At 52.9% G+C, this 16687-nt stretch overlaps 1 protein-coding gene across 2 annotated transcripts in view; it reads right to left on the bottom strand.

Annotated features, from left to right (window-relative positions):
• The window catches only part of ITGA3 (integrin, alpha 3 (antigen CD49C, alpha 3 subunit of VLA-3 receptor)), a 32954-nt gene that overhangs the window by 9782 nt on the left and 6485 nt on the right, over positions 1-16687 (bottom strand). For both annotated transcript variants that reach the window (XM_008571810.1, XM_008571809.1), the window contains exons 2-22: positions 15187-15314; positions 14803-14882; positions 12718-12967; positions 10187-10273; positions 9584-9791; positions 8938-9134; positions 7248-7336; positions 6964-7100; positions 6710-6796; positions 5691-5758; positions 5481-5617; positions 4741-4890; positions 4544-4641; positions 4110-4257; positions 3791-3859; positions 3116-3195; positions 2925-3002; positions 2334-2436; positions 1985-2167; positions 1655-1777; positions 788-901 (exon numbers count right to left, since the gene is read on the bottom strand). In XM_008571810.1, the coding sequence (XP_008570032.1) occupies positions 788-901; positions 1655-1777; positions 1985-2167; positions 2334-2436; positions 2925-3002; positions 3116-3195; positions 3791-3859; positions 4110-4257; positions 4544-4641; positions 4741-4890; positions 5481-5617; positions 5691-5758; positions 6710-6796; positions 6964-7100; positions 7248-7336; positions 8938-9134; positions 9584-9791; positions 10187-10273; positions 12718-12967; positions 14803-14882; positions 15187-15314 (2614 nt within the window). The remainder of the gene's footprint in view (positions 1-787; positions 902-1654; positions 1778-1984; positions 2168-2333; positions 2437-2924; positions 3003-3115; positions 3196-3790; positions 3860-4109; positions 4258-4543; positions 4642-4740; positions 4891-5480; positions 5618-5690; positions 5759-6709; positions 6797-6963; positions 7101-7247; positions 7337-8937; positions 9135-9583; positions 9792-10186; positions 10274-12717; positions 12968-14802; positions 14883-15186; positions 15315-16687) is intronic.

The raw sequence follows: 16687 nt of genomic DNA, 5'->3' as shown, positions 1-16687 counted from the left end.
TGGTCTAGGTGGATTGAGAAGGCTGGCACATGAGTAACTGCAACCCAGAGGTGAGCGTGATAAGTGGCATGCATGGCTTCTGAGAAAGTTCTGTGGGGATCCAGAGGAAGAGAGGTCATCTTCAGCAGGAAAAGTCACAAAGAATCTCACTGACAGTATCTGATGGAGACTTTGAAGACTGAATAGGAGTTTACAAACAGAGGTAACAGAGGGGAAACCGGCATTCCAGGGGAAAGGAACAGCACGGGCAAAGGCACGGACATGGGAAAGTAATGGACATGTGACAGAACAGTGGACACATGAGAGAAGATCCTTTCGGCTGGAGAATAACATTACGTACACATCCACACACAGACACACAAACATAACACTGACGTGGCACACGGTGACAGGTACATACAACCATGCATAAAACACAACACTGTCACACACACACATGCGGCTCTGCTGTGACCCTGGCCTTACCCTGCTCTCCCCACCTGGGTCAGCAGCAGTGGAGAGCTCCAGACCTAGGCACTGACCTCAATGAACGTGCTGTTCCATACACGTGCCTTCACGGTCACGTTGGTGACAATAGGAGCATCAGGAATGGGGAACATTACGTACACATCCACACACAGACACACAAACATAACACTGACGTGGCACACGGTGACAGGTACATACAACCATGCATTAAACACAACACTGTCACACACACACATGCGGCTCTGCTGTGACCCTGGCCTTACCCTGCTCTCCCCACCTGGGTCAGCGGCAGTGGAGAGCTCCAGACCTAGGCACTGACCTCAATGAAGGTGCTGTTCCATACACGTGCCTTCACGGTCACGTTGGTGACAATAGGAGCATCAGGAATGGGACACTCCAGCCACACACAACGGGCGCGGCCAGTGGCACAGGTCTGAGTTGGGCATGGAACACAAGACACGAGAAAGTCTAAGTCTTCATGCTTCATTCCTTACCTTTGACCCCTCCCAGGCTTTGTCCCACCCCTGGGTGACCCAAAGAGGCCTGACCTCATCCCTTAACTCATGTACACTCCCCCATCCCCACCCCCATATGTTTAAGACACATTCTTTGGGCCAAGCTCACATAATGCCAGGAACGTGTATAACGTGAAATCTGGTCCCTGCTCATATAAACAGGACCCAACCCCCACACCCCCTTCCCAGCCCCCTCCCACACTGAGTCTTTGCTCATGCCAGCTCCCTGCCCCCAGGACACCACCTCCTACCTCTCCACTCAGCCAGGCCTCAACTTGCTTCCTCTCTCCCTTCCTACAGAGGGCGCCCTGCACCAGCCACACCACCCTGTCCCATACTTCCTGCTGCCCCTCCCCACTCCCCAGCCCTGATGTCCAAGGCTTTGAGCAGCTCTATCCCTGACACAGGTTGGGGCTCCTTGGGACAAAGCCAGTATCTCCTCTTTTGGTCCACTGTACTGAATGCTCCCCCATCAGGGTGGGGTACCCTCTGAGGGCAGCAGAGGAATCTCCCCACTCTGTCTGAAGGCTCCCAAGGGCAGGGATCACCTCATCAGACTGGGATCTCCCGGTCAGTAGCACCTATCTCCCTTGCTACATGTGCCCCCTGGTGCCCATGCACCTTGTGATGAAGTGGGCACAATCCTCTCCAACCCCACTCTGGCCACTCACCAGCAGAGTCTCAGACTTGGCTTTTTTGGCAGCAGCCAATGTGACAGGCGGGGGCCCCTGGCCTCCCCCTGGGTCCAGCTGTCGCCGCCTGCGCTGTGGAGATGGCAGCCTGTCCCCAGGATCCTGAAGAGGGAAGAAGTGACTTGCTGGGAGGGCAGAGGAAGAAGTGGGAGCAGGGGTGGGAAAGGGGGAAAGGGCAGGGGGAGAGTCAGGCTCCCAGAGGGCTATGACGGGAGGGTGGGGAAGACACTGGCATCTCTGCCTGGCAGCATACAAATAAGATGCAATGCAAATGAGATGCAAATGAGAGATCCCTGATGGTGTCCTTACAGAGAGAGTGAGGTTGAGAGGGTTGACAAGGTCTCCAGGTGGCTGGCAGTGCCAGGACCCATTGCTGTGGACAGTGATCTCCGTGGGGTACAGCAGCCACTTGCCATTGGTGACTTCATAGGGCCACTCCAGACCTAGGACCAGGGTCCCCAGGGCCACCAGTCCCTCGCCCATTGGGGCCACCTGTGGGCACAAGAGGTGTCACAGTCACTGTCTCTTAGAAAACTACCTCCATCTCACCAACTCCCAAACCTCCCACCCTCAGACCCCAGAGCCAGAAAAAAAAAAAAAAATCCCATCACCCTTCCTAGGAGTCCCCAGCACAGGACCCTAGTCCAGACTCCCTTACCTGGAATTCATACTTGAGGGGGCTTCCCACATCCTCCACAGTTTTCATGCCAGCCTCACCCATCACTGTCCCTCCAAAGAAAGTTTGTAGCCGGTGATTCACCCTAGAGGTAAGAAAGATTCTGGAGTAAAGGGCGACAGGAGCCTGGGGTCCTGCAGAGGGGGTGGGTGCCAAGGCTGGTTAACTACAGTTCTTTGGACATCAGGCAGATCTGGGTATAAACCCCAGCTCTGCCATTTACTAGCTGTGTGGCCTCAAGCAAGTTATTTTTCTATCTTCTCTGAACCTCAGTTTTCTCATCTGTAAAATGGAGTAAATAATAGTTGCTACATCATAGGGCTGCTGTGAGAAGTCAATGAGATGATGTATATAAAATCCTTAGCACACGAACTCTGAAGAAACGGTAGAGACCAACACTTTAGCCCCAGGGTTGTTGATTCCTCCTCTTCTACCTGCTTTATAGCGAAATAGTGATAATAATAATCATGATAGTGGCGGTGGTTGTTAGGGGAAGGAATGACCTAGGGGAAGTGGAGCCCTAGCTCAGGCACAGCAGGCTGGGGGTGCGGTGGGAGGCAGAGCAGTACCCACATGCCGAGCGAGGCCTGGAGAGTGTAGTCAACCAGCAGAGTCAGGGTCATGGGCTGCAGGTTGTCCTGGTGACTTGACCTGTGGAGGGAATGCAGGAGATAGGAAGGAGACTCAGGATACCTCAGCCCCAACCCTGGGAATCACCAGGACACCTCAGCCCTGACCCAGATTGGCTTCTCGAGGTCACTCACGTGGACAGCTGCAGCTGCACCTGAAGGTCCTTTGTGTGCAGGGTCACCCCAATGACCTCGAAGGCAATGAGCAGCTCCATCTGCCATGAGGGTCAGGAAGGCAAGGCAGAGAGGGTCATTTGGGCCTGGGAAGGGATGATTCCATGGGGGAAAGGGGGTCTGAACACTACACCAGGGAGTTTGTTCTCTGGCCACCTCCTCATTCTCCTCCTTCTCCCATTCTGGGCTGGGGTCTCCACCTCCCCACCTCATCTCTGCCTCTCTTTTCCCCTTCTTTGTGGGGTTACATTTCTGCTACCTTCCAGCTACGTGACCTTGAGCAAGTTACTGAAACTTTCTGTTTTTCCTCTTCTGTCAAATAGCATCTACCTCCTCAGAAGGTTGTGAGAACTACATGAGATCAAAGAAGTGTCGGGCTCAGGGCCTGGCACATAGTAGGTGCTTAGAAAAATTGGTTTCTTCACCTCCACCTGCTCTAGCTTTGTGCATAGCTACCCAGAGGCCCCGTTTCGTGTCTGGGCCTCCGTCCCCCTCTACGGCATCTCCCTCTGCCCAAGTCTGGCTCTTTGCTTCAAAGAAGCCTGGGAAGCAGCAGGCAGAGCAAGAAGGATAAGAAGCTCATCAGAGGAGCAGCCTGGGGCCCATGAAGACTGGGAGGGTGTGGACAGTGCTCACCCTCTGATTCCGTTTGAAGGGGTTCCCCAGCTCGCAGAGGATGGTCTCGTTAGCCTGGCAGGTCCCTGACTGTGGAAAGAAGATGAATAATGACAGGGTTGGATAGCGTGTCCTCACTCCCTATGGTGCAGGGTTAGAAGCCCTAGAAGCTTGAGAACCGGGTTCTCCAAGCAGTAGAGACACTGCAGGCACCTGAGGAGGCTCAGCCCAGAGGAGGGGGCACATGGCAAATGGCAGCACTGTACATGACATGCACATTGGTATGCAAACCCGCGTTGGAGATCTGTTTGGGCTTTGAGCCGGACGAGGAGTTACTCACGGGGCGCACTGAGGACAGCAGCAGGGCGGGAGGGACAGCCAGCGTGAGCAGCGCCTCGTGGGCGTCTTCCCCAGCCCGCTCTGGACTCCGGGCATTGGTCACATTGATGCTCAGGAGCAGTTTCCGGATGTCTCTGCTGTACTGGAGCCTGAGGGGAGGAACCCTAGACTAAACCAAAATCCCCGTCCGTCCGCAGGCTCCTCCCCATATCAACTAGGCCCCGCCCCTCAGGTCTCCTAGGTGAAGACCCCGCCCTCTAGTCTCACTGGGAGAGAAGGTCCCTTTCCTGGACGTCCTACCAGTCCCATTGAAGTCCCTCCCACCAGGCTCCCTCTCTGAGGCCCCGCCCCTGGCCAGTAAGGCTCCGCCCCCAAACCCCGTTAGCCAATGAAGCTCCACCCGCCCTTGGTCAATCAGCACGGCCCACAGCCCACCTGCTCAGCCGCTGCAGCTGCTCGGACATAAAGGCTGCACGCATCTGCAAATTGCTGTCGCACCTGTTGTCCGGCCCGCACTCCTTCTGGAACTGGACCTGGAGGTGGCCTAAGGCGTGAGGGGCTGTACCATCCACAGCGCCTTGTCGCCCCACAGCCCTCCCGGCGCCTGCCTTTCTGATCCCGGACCCACCTACCTCAGTGTGGTTCTCCAGAGTCTGCGCCTGGTTGAGGACCGGGTAGGCGTCCAGGGACCGCAGCCCCAGCCGGGGACGCTCGGGCATCCGCACAGGTAAAGAGTAGTTCATGGAGATGATGATGGGACGGAGTTTGTCGCGGACGTTGTCCTGGGGAGAAAGAGCGAGCTCAGCCCAGCCTTGCACTGCCCCTTCTACTTATATCCTCACACCACCCTGAACTCCAAAGAGGAGCTAGGGCCCCCTCTACCCTGAAAACCCCCCAGCTAGGCTAATCCCCCTTCTAGACCAATCACCAAATTCAGACTTCCTACCATCTTGACCCCCCAAGAGAGGAGATGGGGTCTTCCTCTGCAGAGGTCCCTGGGGGAAAGGGGGGTTGAGCTTCCTCGTCCACAGGAGTCCCCAGGTTGAGCTCTGCCCTTCCACCCTGATGTCCTAGAAGGACTGAGCCTGCCCCCACTCAGGAACCCCTTTTTCCCAGAAGCCAGCTGAGCCAAGAGCTCCCACACCCCTCATAAGCCTTCTGGCTCCATCCCCACCCCATGGGTCTCTATCTCTCCTCTACCATGTGCTGGGTACTATGCACTGTAGCCCCTATAGATCTATGGGCTTCCAGGCCAACTTCCCCACCTCCATCTCTGGGGAGATCCCAGTCCCTAACCTTTGACCTGGGGGGACACTGGCCACCTCCTCCAGGGATCGTGGCGCCCCCATCCAGCCCCTTGCTCTTCCCTCACCATAAGCAGCAGCTCCAGCTTCTGGCAGCGCTTCTCGGGCATGGAGAAAAAGCCGTGGAAGACAGCTGACTGGCTGCGGGCAAAGCGGAGCCGAGGCGGGCGGCGGTCCCGGTCAGCCTCCAGAGTGTAGGCCAGAGCTGCAGGTCAACAGGGTGGTGAGCAAGTGGCCAGGTGAGCATGTTCCCCCTCACCCTGCACCCCAGCACTCACTGATGTTTCGCCTGTAGTTGGGGTTCCCGGCACTCTGGTTGTAAGCAAAGCACAGCTCCACCTGCACACTGTTGGGGGGATGTACAGGAAGGCCTGGTCACGGTGGGACACAGATATCCCTAGCTCTCACAGGCCCTAGCTCTCACCCCTGTACTGGGCAAAGAGCAACCAGGGCTTTTGGGAAATGGCAAGGGCAAAACTTGGGGGGTCTACAAAGCTGGACTCTGGTGTCCCTGGCCCCTTCCCTTCCACTCCCATTAGAGCCACAGAAAACAGGGTTAGAGGTCACCAGTGGGGAAACTAAGGGCCAGAGAGCAGAATGACTTGTTTGAAATCATTAGTCAGTTGGTGGCTCAGCCCAGCCTTGAACCGAACTCTCCCGATCCCCAGTCCAGATCTTCCACCCCCACCCTGCTGCTTCCCTGCTCTGTCTCCCTGTGCCTTCTGACACAATATCCTTATTCACATAAAGACCTTGGAGTCATTGCCTTTATTATTGTGACTTTCTTAGCAACTAACATTTTTTGAGCACTTAGGGTGTCCAAAGCACTGTGCTAATGACTTGTACATTATCTCATTTAATTATCACAACAACCCTGTGAACTGGTTATTAACTGTTTTATAAGCAAGGAATCCAAGACTCAGAGAGTTTAATTATTTGCCCAAAGTAACACTTCCTCCTTCCCTACATCAATCCACCTAAGTGCATCCCTCTCCCTCTTCCTCCAGGACCTCACTCCCAAGCACCTGCCCCTTCTGCAATGGCATTGCTGGATTTAAACCAGGCAATCCAGAGCTCCCACTAACCACTATGCTTCTCAATTCATCCATTATCTCCTGCAGAAAATTTTGTTTTTTAATGAGGTTGGGTTGGGTGGGCAACACTAATCTGAAGAATTGAACTTCTAAAGGTGAGACATCAGGAGTTGCCAGGGGAGGGGTTTGGGAGCTGGGGCTCTTTCTGACCTGCCTATACATGAGGAAGAGTGGTTAGACAGAGCAGGGACTGATAGTCTCACCAGGAGGTGGCTGTGCAAAGTGCGGGGTCCAGCACAGCTGGCTTGGCCACCAAGGTCCTGTGGAGGATATTGATGACGGGCCGGGCCCTGCAGAGACAAGAGAACCAGGCAGACATCAGGGCTTCTTCCTACCCAAGGCCAGGGCTGGGGCTCAGGCTTCCATCGACCTGGTGCCAAAGATGGACAGAGATGGGGCTCAATGCAGACAGGGATGGAGGACAGAAAGGCCCCAATCTGCTGTCCCCCTGGCTCACCGCAGCAGCACAATGCGGTCCGACAGGCTACCCACTAGCAGGTCTGGGTAGAAGTTCTCATCCACGTCCATCTGCCCACTCAGGGAGTAGCCAAAGGTGGCCAAGCCTGGCAATCCCAGCTTCTCTCCGTGGATTACCTGAGGCAGAGGAAGTGGTGGGGATAGGTTCTGGGGGACCCTCTAGGGAGAAGGGCCAGGGGGGAACAAGGAAGGGGTGGGGGAGGGAAAGGAAGGAAGGCCCACCTCAACTGGCAGGGAAGCAGACCCATCCCCATCCATTCATACCTGCTGGGGCTCTCTGAGGAGCCCCCTGGAGCTGCTGTGGTAGATGTACACTTTGCCCAAGCCCTCGAATGGGGCTCCCACAGCAATGTCTGGGGAAGAGAGGCAGACAGAGTCACCCAGATATTCTGGGCCCCACATCTCCCTAACCCTGTGCTCCAGGCCATGGAGCCCAGCATGGCATGGACCTTACCCTGCCAGGCAGTACTCAGAGCATCAGGGAAGGGGCAGAGCTCTGCAGCTCAGGATTAAAATGGGGACCATTGGAACCCAGTTGCCTCCTTTCATAGGTGGGAAAGTTGGTTCAGAAGAGGGGAAGTGACTCACCCAAAGTCACATGGCAAGTTAATGCCACAGGCAGACCTATACCCCAGATTCCTGACCACTGCCTGGTGTTTTTCCCTTATTATGGGGCCTTCCATCTCCCCCACCAGCCTCCTCTAGCCACCCTGGTTCTGCTAATGACACTGACCATCAGGGTTAGAAAAGGAGGTGCACCCCATTGGTGACTCTGCCAGGTACTTATCAAGCATGCATCTCCTTTAATCCTCACAAGAGTGCTGTGGGGTAGGTACTATTGTCCCCACTTTATAGATGGGGAAACAAAATCCAGAGTCACACAGCTAATGAGAGAAGAGATAGTTGATCCCACATTTGTCTAATACCAGAGGCTGAGATTTTAATCCTAACACTATAGTGGACTTAAAGTGTCAAGACTTGAAATTCTAACCATTATTTTCCCTAGTAAACCCAAAACATTGTATTATCGTCTTAAACTTTACTGAACTCTTTTCAGTTGCTGCTTTTCACCTGAGAAAGCCAAGCTTGTTAGTAAAGTACGTAGAGGAAGGGTAAGTAGGTCCTAAGCAGAAACCAAACTACTCTTCTAGAGTAAGTGCTTGTGCTTTGACTGAACTTTCTGGCATCTATTTTGGTTCTTCGGAAGTTCCTCTGCTTTCCTTTTGCTTCTCAGCTATGTCTTGAGAAACTGAGGTTTCCAGAGAAGTGGCTTCCAAGTAAGCCAGGTGTTCCCATGGCAGGCAGGCTCAACCCCTTGATCCATCCTTGTCCCTGACACCCAGGTCTGATTGGTCCCCAATTCCTGAAGAGCACTGGTGACAACACCTGTATCCAGGGCTCCCACCTTGTCTCAGCCTTTAGCATCCCACACCTGATATACCGCATTCTTGATCTTAACTCCCCCAGCCTTACTGCCCCCCATCTCTCCCACACCCCTCTCCAGAATCATTTCTTATGGCACCAAGTTATCACCTCGCATCCCCACTCCCAAACTTTCTCTGGATACCCCACCACCCCCCGCCACCATTACCCCAATATAAAGCCCCAGTTCCTCTGCCTGGCTTTCAAAGCACCTATCCCCACCCCCACACTACCTCGCCAGCCTCATCTCTGACATGAACACATCCGCTAGCATTAGGCACATCGGGCAGGTCCCTGTACTCATGTAGCGCTCCCTCCATTCCTCTGCATCGTGCACTCTCAGCCCTGCCTTCGCTACCCAGCACCTATCAGCTCCCCAGGGGGTCTGCCGAGCTCGCCTCTGTTGCTCCCTCTGCACGTCCTCTCTCTAGTACTGCTGTGAGCTCCCCAGGCCTGGACCCCATCCCATCTCCTCTGCGGGCCATGTCAAGCCTGGCATGCAGCTGGCGCTCAGTGGGGGTGCTGGTTATACCCTGGAATCCATCCTGGTTGATGTCACCAATGCTGGCCACTGAGAAGCCGAAGGCAGAGCGACTGGGGCCGTGAAGAAGGAGGGTGGGGTGGGCAGGGAAGGAGGTGCCTGCTTGGTTCATGAAGACATAGATGGCGCCCCCTACCTCCTCTTTTCGCTCGAAGTAGTAGGGGGCACCCACCAGGAGGTCCTGCCACCTGCACAGGAGAGAAAAAGGGGGAAATGGGAATGTGAGGTTTGCCCCCAATATGCAGCATAACTCTCGTTTAACAGGCATGATTGTGCCAGGGCACACAGCTGTGCAAATGGCACCTCTGGCCATAGGTCGTAGGAAGGACACGCAAATGCCAACATGACCCACCAAAAAGAAAACACATGTCATAAAGAAGCCATGCAGGCACAGATCACACCCAGACTGCCCATATCCACTGAAGCCATACAAATGACAGGCACATACAAGCAAGTGCAGGTGTCATGCAAATGACATGCAAATACCAGACTCCATAAAGTCTTGATTGCAAATCCCTGCAAACAGCACTCAAACAAATGCACAACTGCAAAACCTCCATTTCCCTGACCTGGCTTGGGCAAGTCCGCCCTCCCCCACCTCTTTCCCTGGGCCTAGAGGATGTCGCTAGATTCTCACCCATCGTTGTTCAGGTCTGCCAGGGCAATGGCGCTGCCAAAATAGGCGCCCACCTGCGTGCCCTCCAGCACCTGCCTCCTCCGTAGGTCTCCACCTGCCTCCTGGCTCAGCAAGAAGACAGCGCCCATATGTCGGTGCCGTGGGGCACCCGTCACAATAGTGATGTCTGTGGGGTGCAGGATGGCACTGCCTACCTGCACTGTGTACCCTGGGATGGGAGGAAAGTGGTCAGTCAAGGCCACAGTAAACTTTGTCCCTTTCTACTCTGGAACCATCCCCTGAGTCCCCTTCCCCCAATTATGTTCTATTCCTCTATTCCAAGTTGGGCAAGAAAGTGGACCCGATGCCCAGTAGCTGTGCCCCATCGCAGCCCCAAGTCCTGCCTGCACATTGGACTGGGAGCCCCATGAGAAAAGGAGGGATTTTGTATCCTGGGAGCTTGGAACAGGGCCTGGCATACAAGTGGTGCTCAATAAGTCTGTGCTAGCTGAACTGAATACCACTAGTCACACTTGCCAGGCTCTGAAGGTAAGAGGGCCAGTGTATCAGGGACTGAGCCCCTTTCCCCTCTCTCACGCAGTCGCCCACCACAAGTGCACTCACCAATGTAGAGGTTTCCTTGGTCCTCTGGGTCCTTGTAACTATACTCAGATAAATCCCAGTCCTTCCGCTGAATCATGTAGCTGTTTCCTTCACAAGAGTTTGGGGAGGGGGGAGCAGGGGAGTATAAATTATCACCCTTTTCCTCCACCCTCTCTAGCCACCTCCCCCCCCCCCCTTAAGGATAACTCTTTCATTTGTGACCACTTTGCCACTTGTAAATCACTTTCTCCTTATTTTAACAATTCTGTAAGGTACAGTGATGACCCCCACTTTGCAGATAAAGAAAAGTGAGGCTCTGGGAGGGAAACTGATTTGCTTATAGTTCCCTGGGGCACTAGCTGTAGAGACATGGCTGGAATCCAGTCATCCAGGGCCTGGCTGTTAGACACTACGTGACTTAGGGTTAGGGTTAGGGTTAGGGTTAGGTTAGGGTTAGGTTAGAGTTCCCCTAGACACTGAGGTCAGACTCCACACCATTGTCTCCTTCTGTTCCCACCCCCAAACTTGGCTGTCTACCTGGCTCCTGCTCCCAGAGCTGCTGCTGGAGAGGCCCTGTGACCCTGCTAAGGTTCTAAAGGACCAGAGGGAGGGAGGCAGGACCAGAGGAGGGGGCAGAGGCCTCAGCCTTAGGTGAGCTCAGAGCTGTCACTACACCCCAGGCTACCTGTTGGTCAAGAGGAAGAGATTCAGAGCTCCCTCTGCCTGTGGAGTCTGCAACAGTAGGATGTGATAAGGGGAGAGGGACACCTGTAAGACAGTGTGTGGCATGGTAGTTACAAGCCATCAGACACCTATAAGACAGTGTGTGGCATGGCTCTTCATACAGGAAAGTACTCTGAAGCCCCTAAAAGGATGGTCCTATGTATACTGACATGAAAATATGTCCCTCTCCCTGATACCCCAGGTCTGATTGGTCCCCAAGTCTTGCAGAGAAATGGTGATAACCTCCATATCCAGGACTGCCACCTTGTCCCAGCCCTTATCCCACACTTGATATATACTGCATACTTGATCTTAACTGCCCCCACCTTGCTTCCCACCATCCATCCCACACCCCTTCCAGAATCATCTCTCAAGGTACCAAGTGATCATCTCACATCTCTGCTCCAAAATTTTCTCTGGACACCCCACCACCTCACCACCCCCATTAACCCAAATATAAAGCCCCATTTCCTTTCCTCCACAACTTTTGATAAGTGACAAGAGAAAGCAGCAGAAAAACATGTTTAGCATAATTCTGTTTGTGGTTTTCATTTTTTAAAAGATACCTAAATATTCTAAAATAAGTCTAAAAGGATCCACAAAATACTATTAACATGGGAAATGGGATGAGGGAGATGGGTGGAGGGGAGGGGCATTTTATTTTTTATTTTACCAAATCCTACTGTACTATTTAGTAGTTGTACTAGGAGCATGTTTTATTTTAAAAATGAGTTTTTAAATGGTTAAAGCGAAGTCTGCTGGATCCATTCCAATCCAGTTTTCATAACTGATTGCTGGCCTTGGGCAATTTACTTCACTTCTCTAAGGCTTACTTTTCTTTCTTCTTCGGCCAGTACTGGGATCCAAACCCTTGACCTTGGTGTTCTCAGCACCGTGCTCTACAACCAGCCAAGCTAACTGGCCAGCCAATAGGGATCAGTTTTCTTTTCTGTAAAATGGATATAATAATACTTGCCTCAAAAGAAGACATGTGACCGAGAGACACATGAAGAAATGCTCGACATCACTAATCCTCAGGGAAATATAAATTATATATCAAAAGGACACCTGCACTCCCATGTTCATCACAGCACTATTCACAATAGCCAAGAGATGGAATCAGCCTAAATGTCCATCAATGGATGGATGGAATCAGCCTAAATGATGGAATCAGCCTAAATGTCCATCAATGGATGAATGGATAAAAAAACCTGTGGTATATATACACAATGGAATACTACTCAGCTATTTAAAAAAATAATAGCCTATTATTTACAGCCATATAGATGCAACTAGAAACCAGCATGTTAAGTGAAATAAGTCAGACACGGAAAAACAAGTACCACAATATCACTCATATGTGGAATCTAAAAAAAAAAAAGTGGTTCTCATAGAAGTAGAGAGAAGAATAATGGTTACCAGTGGGCGGGGGCTGGGGAGAGAGAATTGGTGGACTAACGAGTACAAAACTATGCTGTCTACCCCAAGGGAATCACTGTGCAGTACATGCATGTATTGAAACAACACACTGTGCCCAACAAACATGTACAAGTAAATGTTAAAATATGTTGAATTAAAAATATATATACAGATGTGCAAAAAAAAAAATAATGAGAATACTTGCCTCATAAGAATATTTTAAGATTAATTAAGATAATATGTGTACATAGCATGTGCTTTAAAATAGCAGAGGTCATGGTGGTTGCTGATATTGGCACGGGGGTCCTGTCTCTTTTGCCCCCTAGTGTGGATGGTCTGGGCTGGCTGTTCCAGTGGCTAGTGGGGGGTGGATGGTCTCTGCTCTTCCCCCCTGCCCCCATGGTCCCCACCTTTCCAGTTGTAGGCACCAGGGGCGCCGAAGTACACAGTGCTCTTGGTGAAGCCACCGCTGGTGCCCAGCTGGCACATGCCCGTCTCCAGGTAGTCAGTGTTGCTGTTGCACATTTCATTGTGGTAGGTCTGCCAGTCATCACTGGGGTCCAGCTCTAGGTCATTGCCCCGCACATAGCACTTGCCCACCATACGCCGCTGATCCTCTGGCCCCGACCACAGTACCTGGGTGTAGCGGTGGGCACAGACCTGGGGACCCCCCCACACACATGCAGCCTTAGCCAGGATTGGGGATCCAGGGCCAGCTGTATCCTTTGCCCTGCCCACCTCTCGCTCTGCAGGAGAGGAGTTGAGGGAAGTCTCCTGGCTTCTCCTTCTTCCCGCGATGATATTTAAATCTTTATCTCCTATCCAGAATTCATAAATCTGTTCTGAAGGTCCTTTTGGAAAGCCAGAAGATATGACTTTGAGAGCGGCTTAGAGATCTTGGTGCTAGGAAAGGGGGGAAGGATGAGGGAATGTGGGGATCAGACTCTTGGGTCTAAAGGGGGCTATTTACAGAGAGATTAAGGAACTTGCTTCTCTGATGTCCCCAGATGACCCTGTCCTCTTAATGAAAGGACAATTATTAAAACAATAAGAAATAATAATAGTAGAAGCTAACACTCACTGAGTGCTTACTATGTACCAGGCACAATTCTAGGCTCTTCATATATTAACTCTTTTAAGACTGCTAACAATCCTACAGTGTAGGCATAATTATTTTCCCCATTTTAGATAAAGAAACTGAGGCACAGAGAGCTTAGTAACCTGCCCGAGATCTCACATCTAGAGAGAGGCAGAGAACACTCAAACCAAGGCTGTCTGTCTCTGAAGTCTGAGCTCTTAAGCACGAGGCTGTACTGTCTGGCAAAGATGAGCATCTACAGACACTGTACGTGCTCGATATATATTTATAGGGCAAATCAATGGATCTGGATAGGATGTTTGTAAAACAGCCTGGGGCCACGCAAAATCCAGAAATAGACCTAGTTCTTGTTTAGTTGCTTTTTGTGTCTCCTTCTAGCTGTGAGCTCCACTAGCATGGCAACTGAGCCTGTCCTGAGTCACTGCTAAGTTTCCAGTGCTAGCTCAGTGCTTGGTACACAGTAGGTGCTCACTAAATAATTGCTGAATGAATGAATGGATGGGTGAGTAGATAACTGCTAAAAAAAACCAGGGTTTAGAATGGCTTTTAAAGGACTCCTAGACCCACAACCATCTATAACAGGCATCTTGAAGAGGCATTTCAGTGAACTGATGCAAACCTGGAGCTCAGAACAGTGTTCAAAGATGACAGAAATCAAAGCAGTGATAGCTCTGGGGATGGCCATTGATTGGAAGGGGGCACAAGGGAACTTTCTGGAGTGTTGTAAATATGTTATCTCTTTATGAGTGTTGGTTACACAAATATATACATTTGTCAGAAATTCATTGAAACTTAAAATCTGTACATTTCACTGTATGTAAATTTTGTCAGTTTTAAGAATGGTTGATCAAGCATCCTCAAAAAAGAAAGAAAAATGGGGAAAATTTTCCATCTGGGACTCAGAAATTGAGACTCCAGGGGTAGGCACTGAGGAATGCGGGCGAAGGTGACAACTGACAGCAGGGAGTGACCCCCAAACCAGAGCTGGATGAGCGGGTGAGCCGGGTGGGCAGGGCTGTGCCTCTTCCGGCAGCCAGCCTCCCAGCCTCCCAGGAAGGAGCCCGGGCCAGTGCTGAGCCGCCTGGGGCCATCTCTGCCCTTTCCTCCTTGCGGTTCCCTCCACTCGTTCCCACGAATGGTGAGCACCCGGCCTGGGTGCGGGGAGGAAGTGGGTGATTCAGACAGGGCCCAGGCCATGCCTAGCCTTGGGAGAGTGCCAGGCATGCAGGGAGCAGGGAGCAAGGGACACACTGGCCTGTGGGAACACAGCCTCATTGCACAGGCCCCAGCACATGTACTGAGGACGTCTCTGCTGCCGTGTTTCCTCCCTGCCCCTGGGAGATGAAGGAGAGAGCTTGGAGAGGTGGGGCAGGGCTGACACTGAGTGCCCACTTACCAGGACTCTGCCTGCAGGGCCCTGGCTGGCCACAGTCACCCCAAGCCACATGTCCTCGATGATGTGATGGTCAGGGTCACCTGTGGGCAAGGGAGGGATCATGACCCAGGGCACCCCACTCTGTACTCCAGTGCTCAGAGCCTCCAGAGGACAGGGGTTGGTCCCTCTTGGATCCTCTGCCCCCGCAGGGCAGCTCCCTGCTCTGCTCCTCCAGCCCATCATCACTTTTAGCCCTACCAACCCCATATAGTCCTCCTCTCCTCTAGGGCTGCCTCTTCCCAGCTGGACAGGAAGTGACTAGAAACTGCACAAGCAAGCCTTCTATCTCTTCCAGGTCATTCTCTCTGGCTGCCCCCTAGCTGAGCCTCAGCCCCTTCCCCTCACTTTTCTCCATGATGTCCATCCGCTCACAGTCGTCCTTCTGGGCAGTGAGTGGGCACAGGTACACAGCACCAGTTCGGTTGGTGTAGCCATCAGGTACAGCGAGGTCCCGGGGGGCACCAGCCAGGAGCCTGGGAGCAGGGAGACAGGTGGGCCTGGGCTCACACTCCCTGAGCTCAGACTCGCCCACTTTAAACAACATGTTATTCAACTTGCATTTACTGAGCATCAGTTCTGTACCAGGCTCTGGGGGTCAGGAGAGGAATGGACCCCAGCCCCTGCCCTCCAGGAGTGCCCAGGGGAAGGCAGGCAAGGAAACAGACACCGCAGTAAGGGCTTCTTGAGAGGAAAGTGGGGAGCAAACCAGCACAGGGATGGCAGTCAGGGATCAGCAGGGATGGCAGTCAGGGAGGGCCCCAGCAGAGGTGACCAGTCTGAGTCTGAGGACAATGACCAGGGTTCCCCAGGTGAAGAAAGGGAGCAAGGGCACTTTAGGCAAAGATATGGCATAGGCAAGGGCCAGGAAGCATGAGCAAGCAGGGTGATTCAGGGATCTGCAAGGCCTCAGCATAGCTGAAGTCCAGGAATATACAGGGAGGGACAGGAGGCGGGCAGGAAGAGCCTTAGGGAAGCCACGGAGGGATTCTAGGCAAAGGAGTGGCATGGTCAGATCTGGTTTTGGAAGGAATGCTTTGGCTTCTCAGATGAAGGTAGACCAGAAGAGAGCAAGACTAGAGGCATCCTGGCACTGGGTTCAAATTCCGGGGGCTGGGGGAACAAAGGGGAGAACTTGAGTGGGTGGGGCAGGTTGTCAGAGGCCTGGGCCCCTAAGTGACCTAGGTGATGTCCCACATCCTCCCCACCTCTACCTTGAGACAGGCCCATGAGGTGTGGGTGGGTCTGGGTACCTGGTACTTTGGACAATGTGGCACAGAGCAGAATTGCCAGTGGGTGGCATGAGGGTGGGGGTGGACAAGGATTATCACCATGCCCCCAGCCTACCAGAACCCATCTTTGGAGACACTGACTACAAGTTTTTACAAGAATGCTTAGGGCCCTGGCAACCCGCCCCATACCAGAGGGGTGACTAGCAGAAGGAGGCAGAGGATCGACCCTGAAATACTATTTCAGAGGACAGTACTGCCTTGGGTCATCAGCATCAGAAATCCCTGGGATATCTGTTAAAGAGGCAAATCCCTCGGCCCACCACAGACCGTCTGGTGCACCCAGTTTGAGAAGCCAGTTCTACCATCCCTTCTTCTTCCCACATCATCTCCCCGCAGCCTCTCAGTGTTCTGCTAGGACCCCCTCCTCAATCCTGAAGAAATCAGCCTCTTGGACAGCAGGCACCCCCCACCCCACCCCACCCCCCCGGTGCACCTCCATTTGCCCCAGCAGCATTACCACCCTGAGCTCCCAGCTCAGAACTTGGGCTCTGGGCCTCCTGCCAGAGTCTAGAAGTGCCAAGCAACGGCCCCCTCTGCAGTCCCTGCCTGGACCTGTG

This window comes from Galeopterus variegatus, unplaced genomic scaffold, assembly GCF_000696425.1.
Source record: "Galeopterus variegatus unplaced genomic scaffold, G_variegatus-3.0.2 Scaffold723, whole genome shotgun sequence".
Classification (NCBI taxonomy): domain Eukaryota; kingdom Metazoa; phylum Chordata; class Mammalia; order Dermoptera; family Cynocephalidae; genus Galeopterus; species Galeopterus variegatus.
The sequence above is the reverse complement of the archived record's forward strand: the minus strand, read 5'-3'. Positions and strand labels throughout refer to the sequence as shown.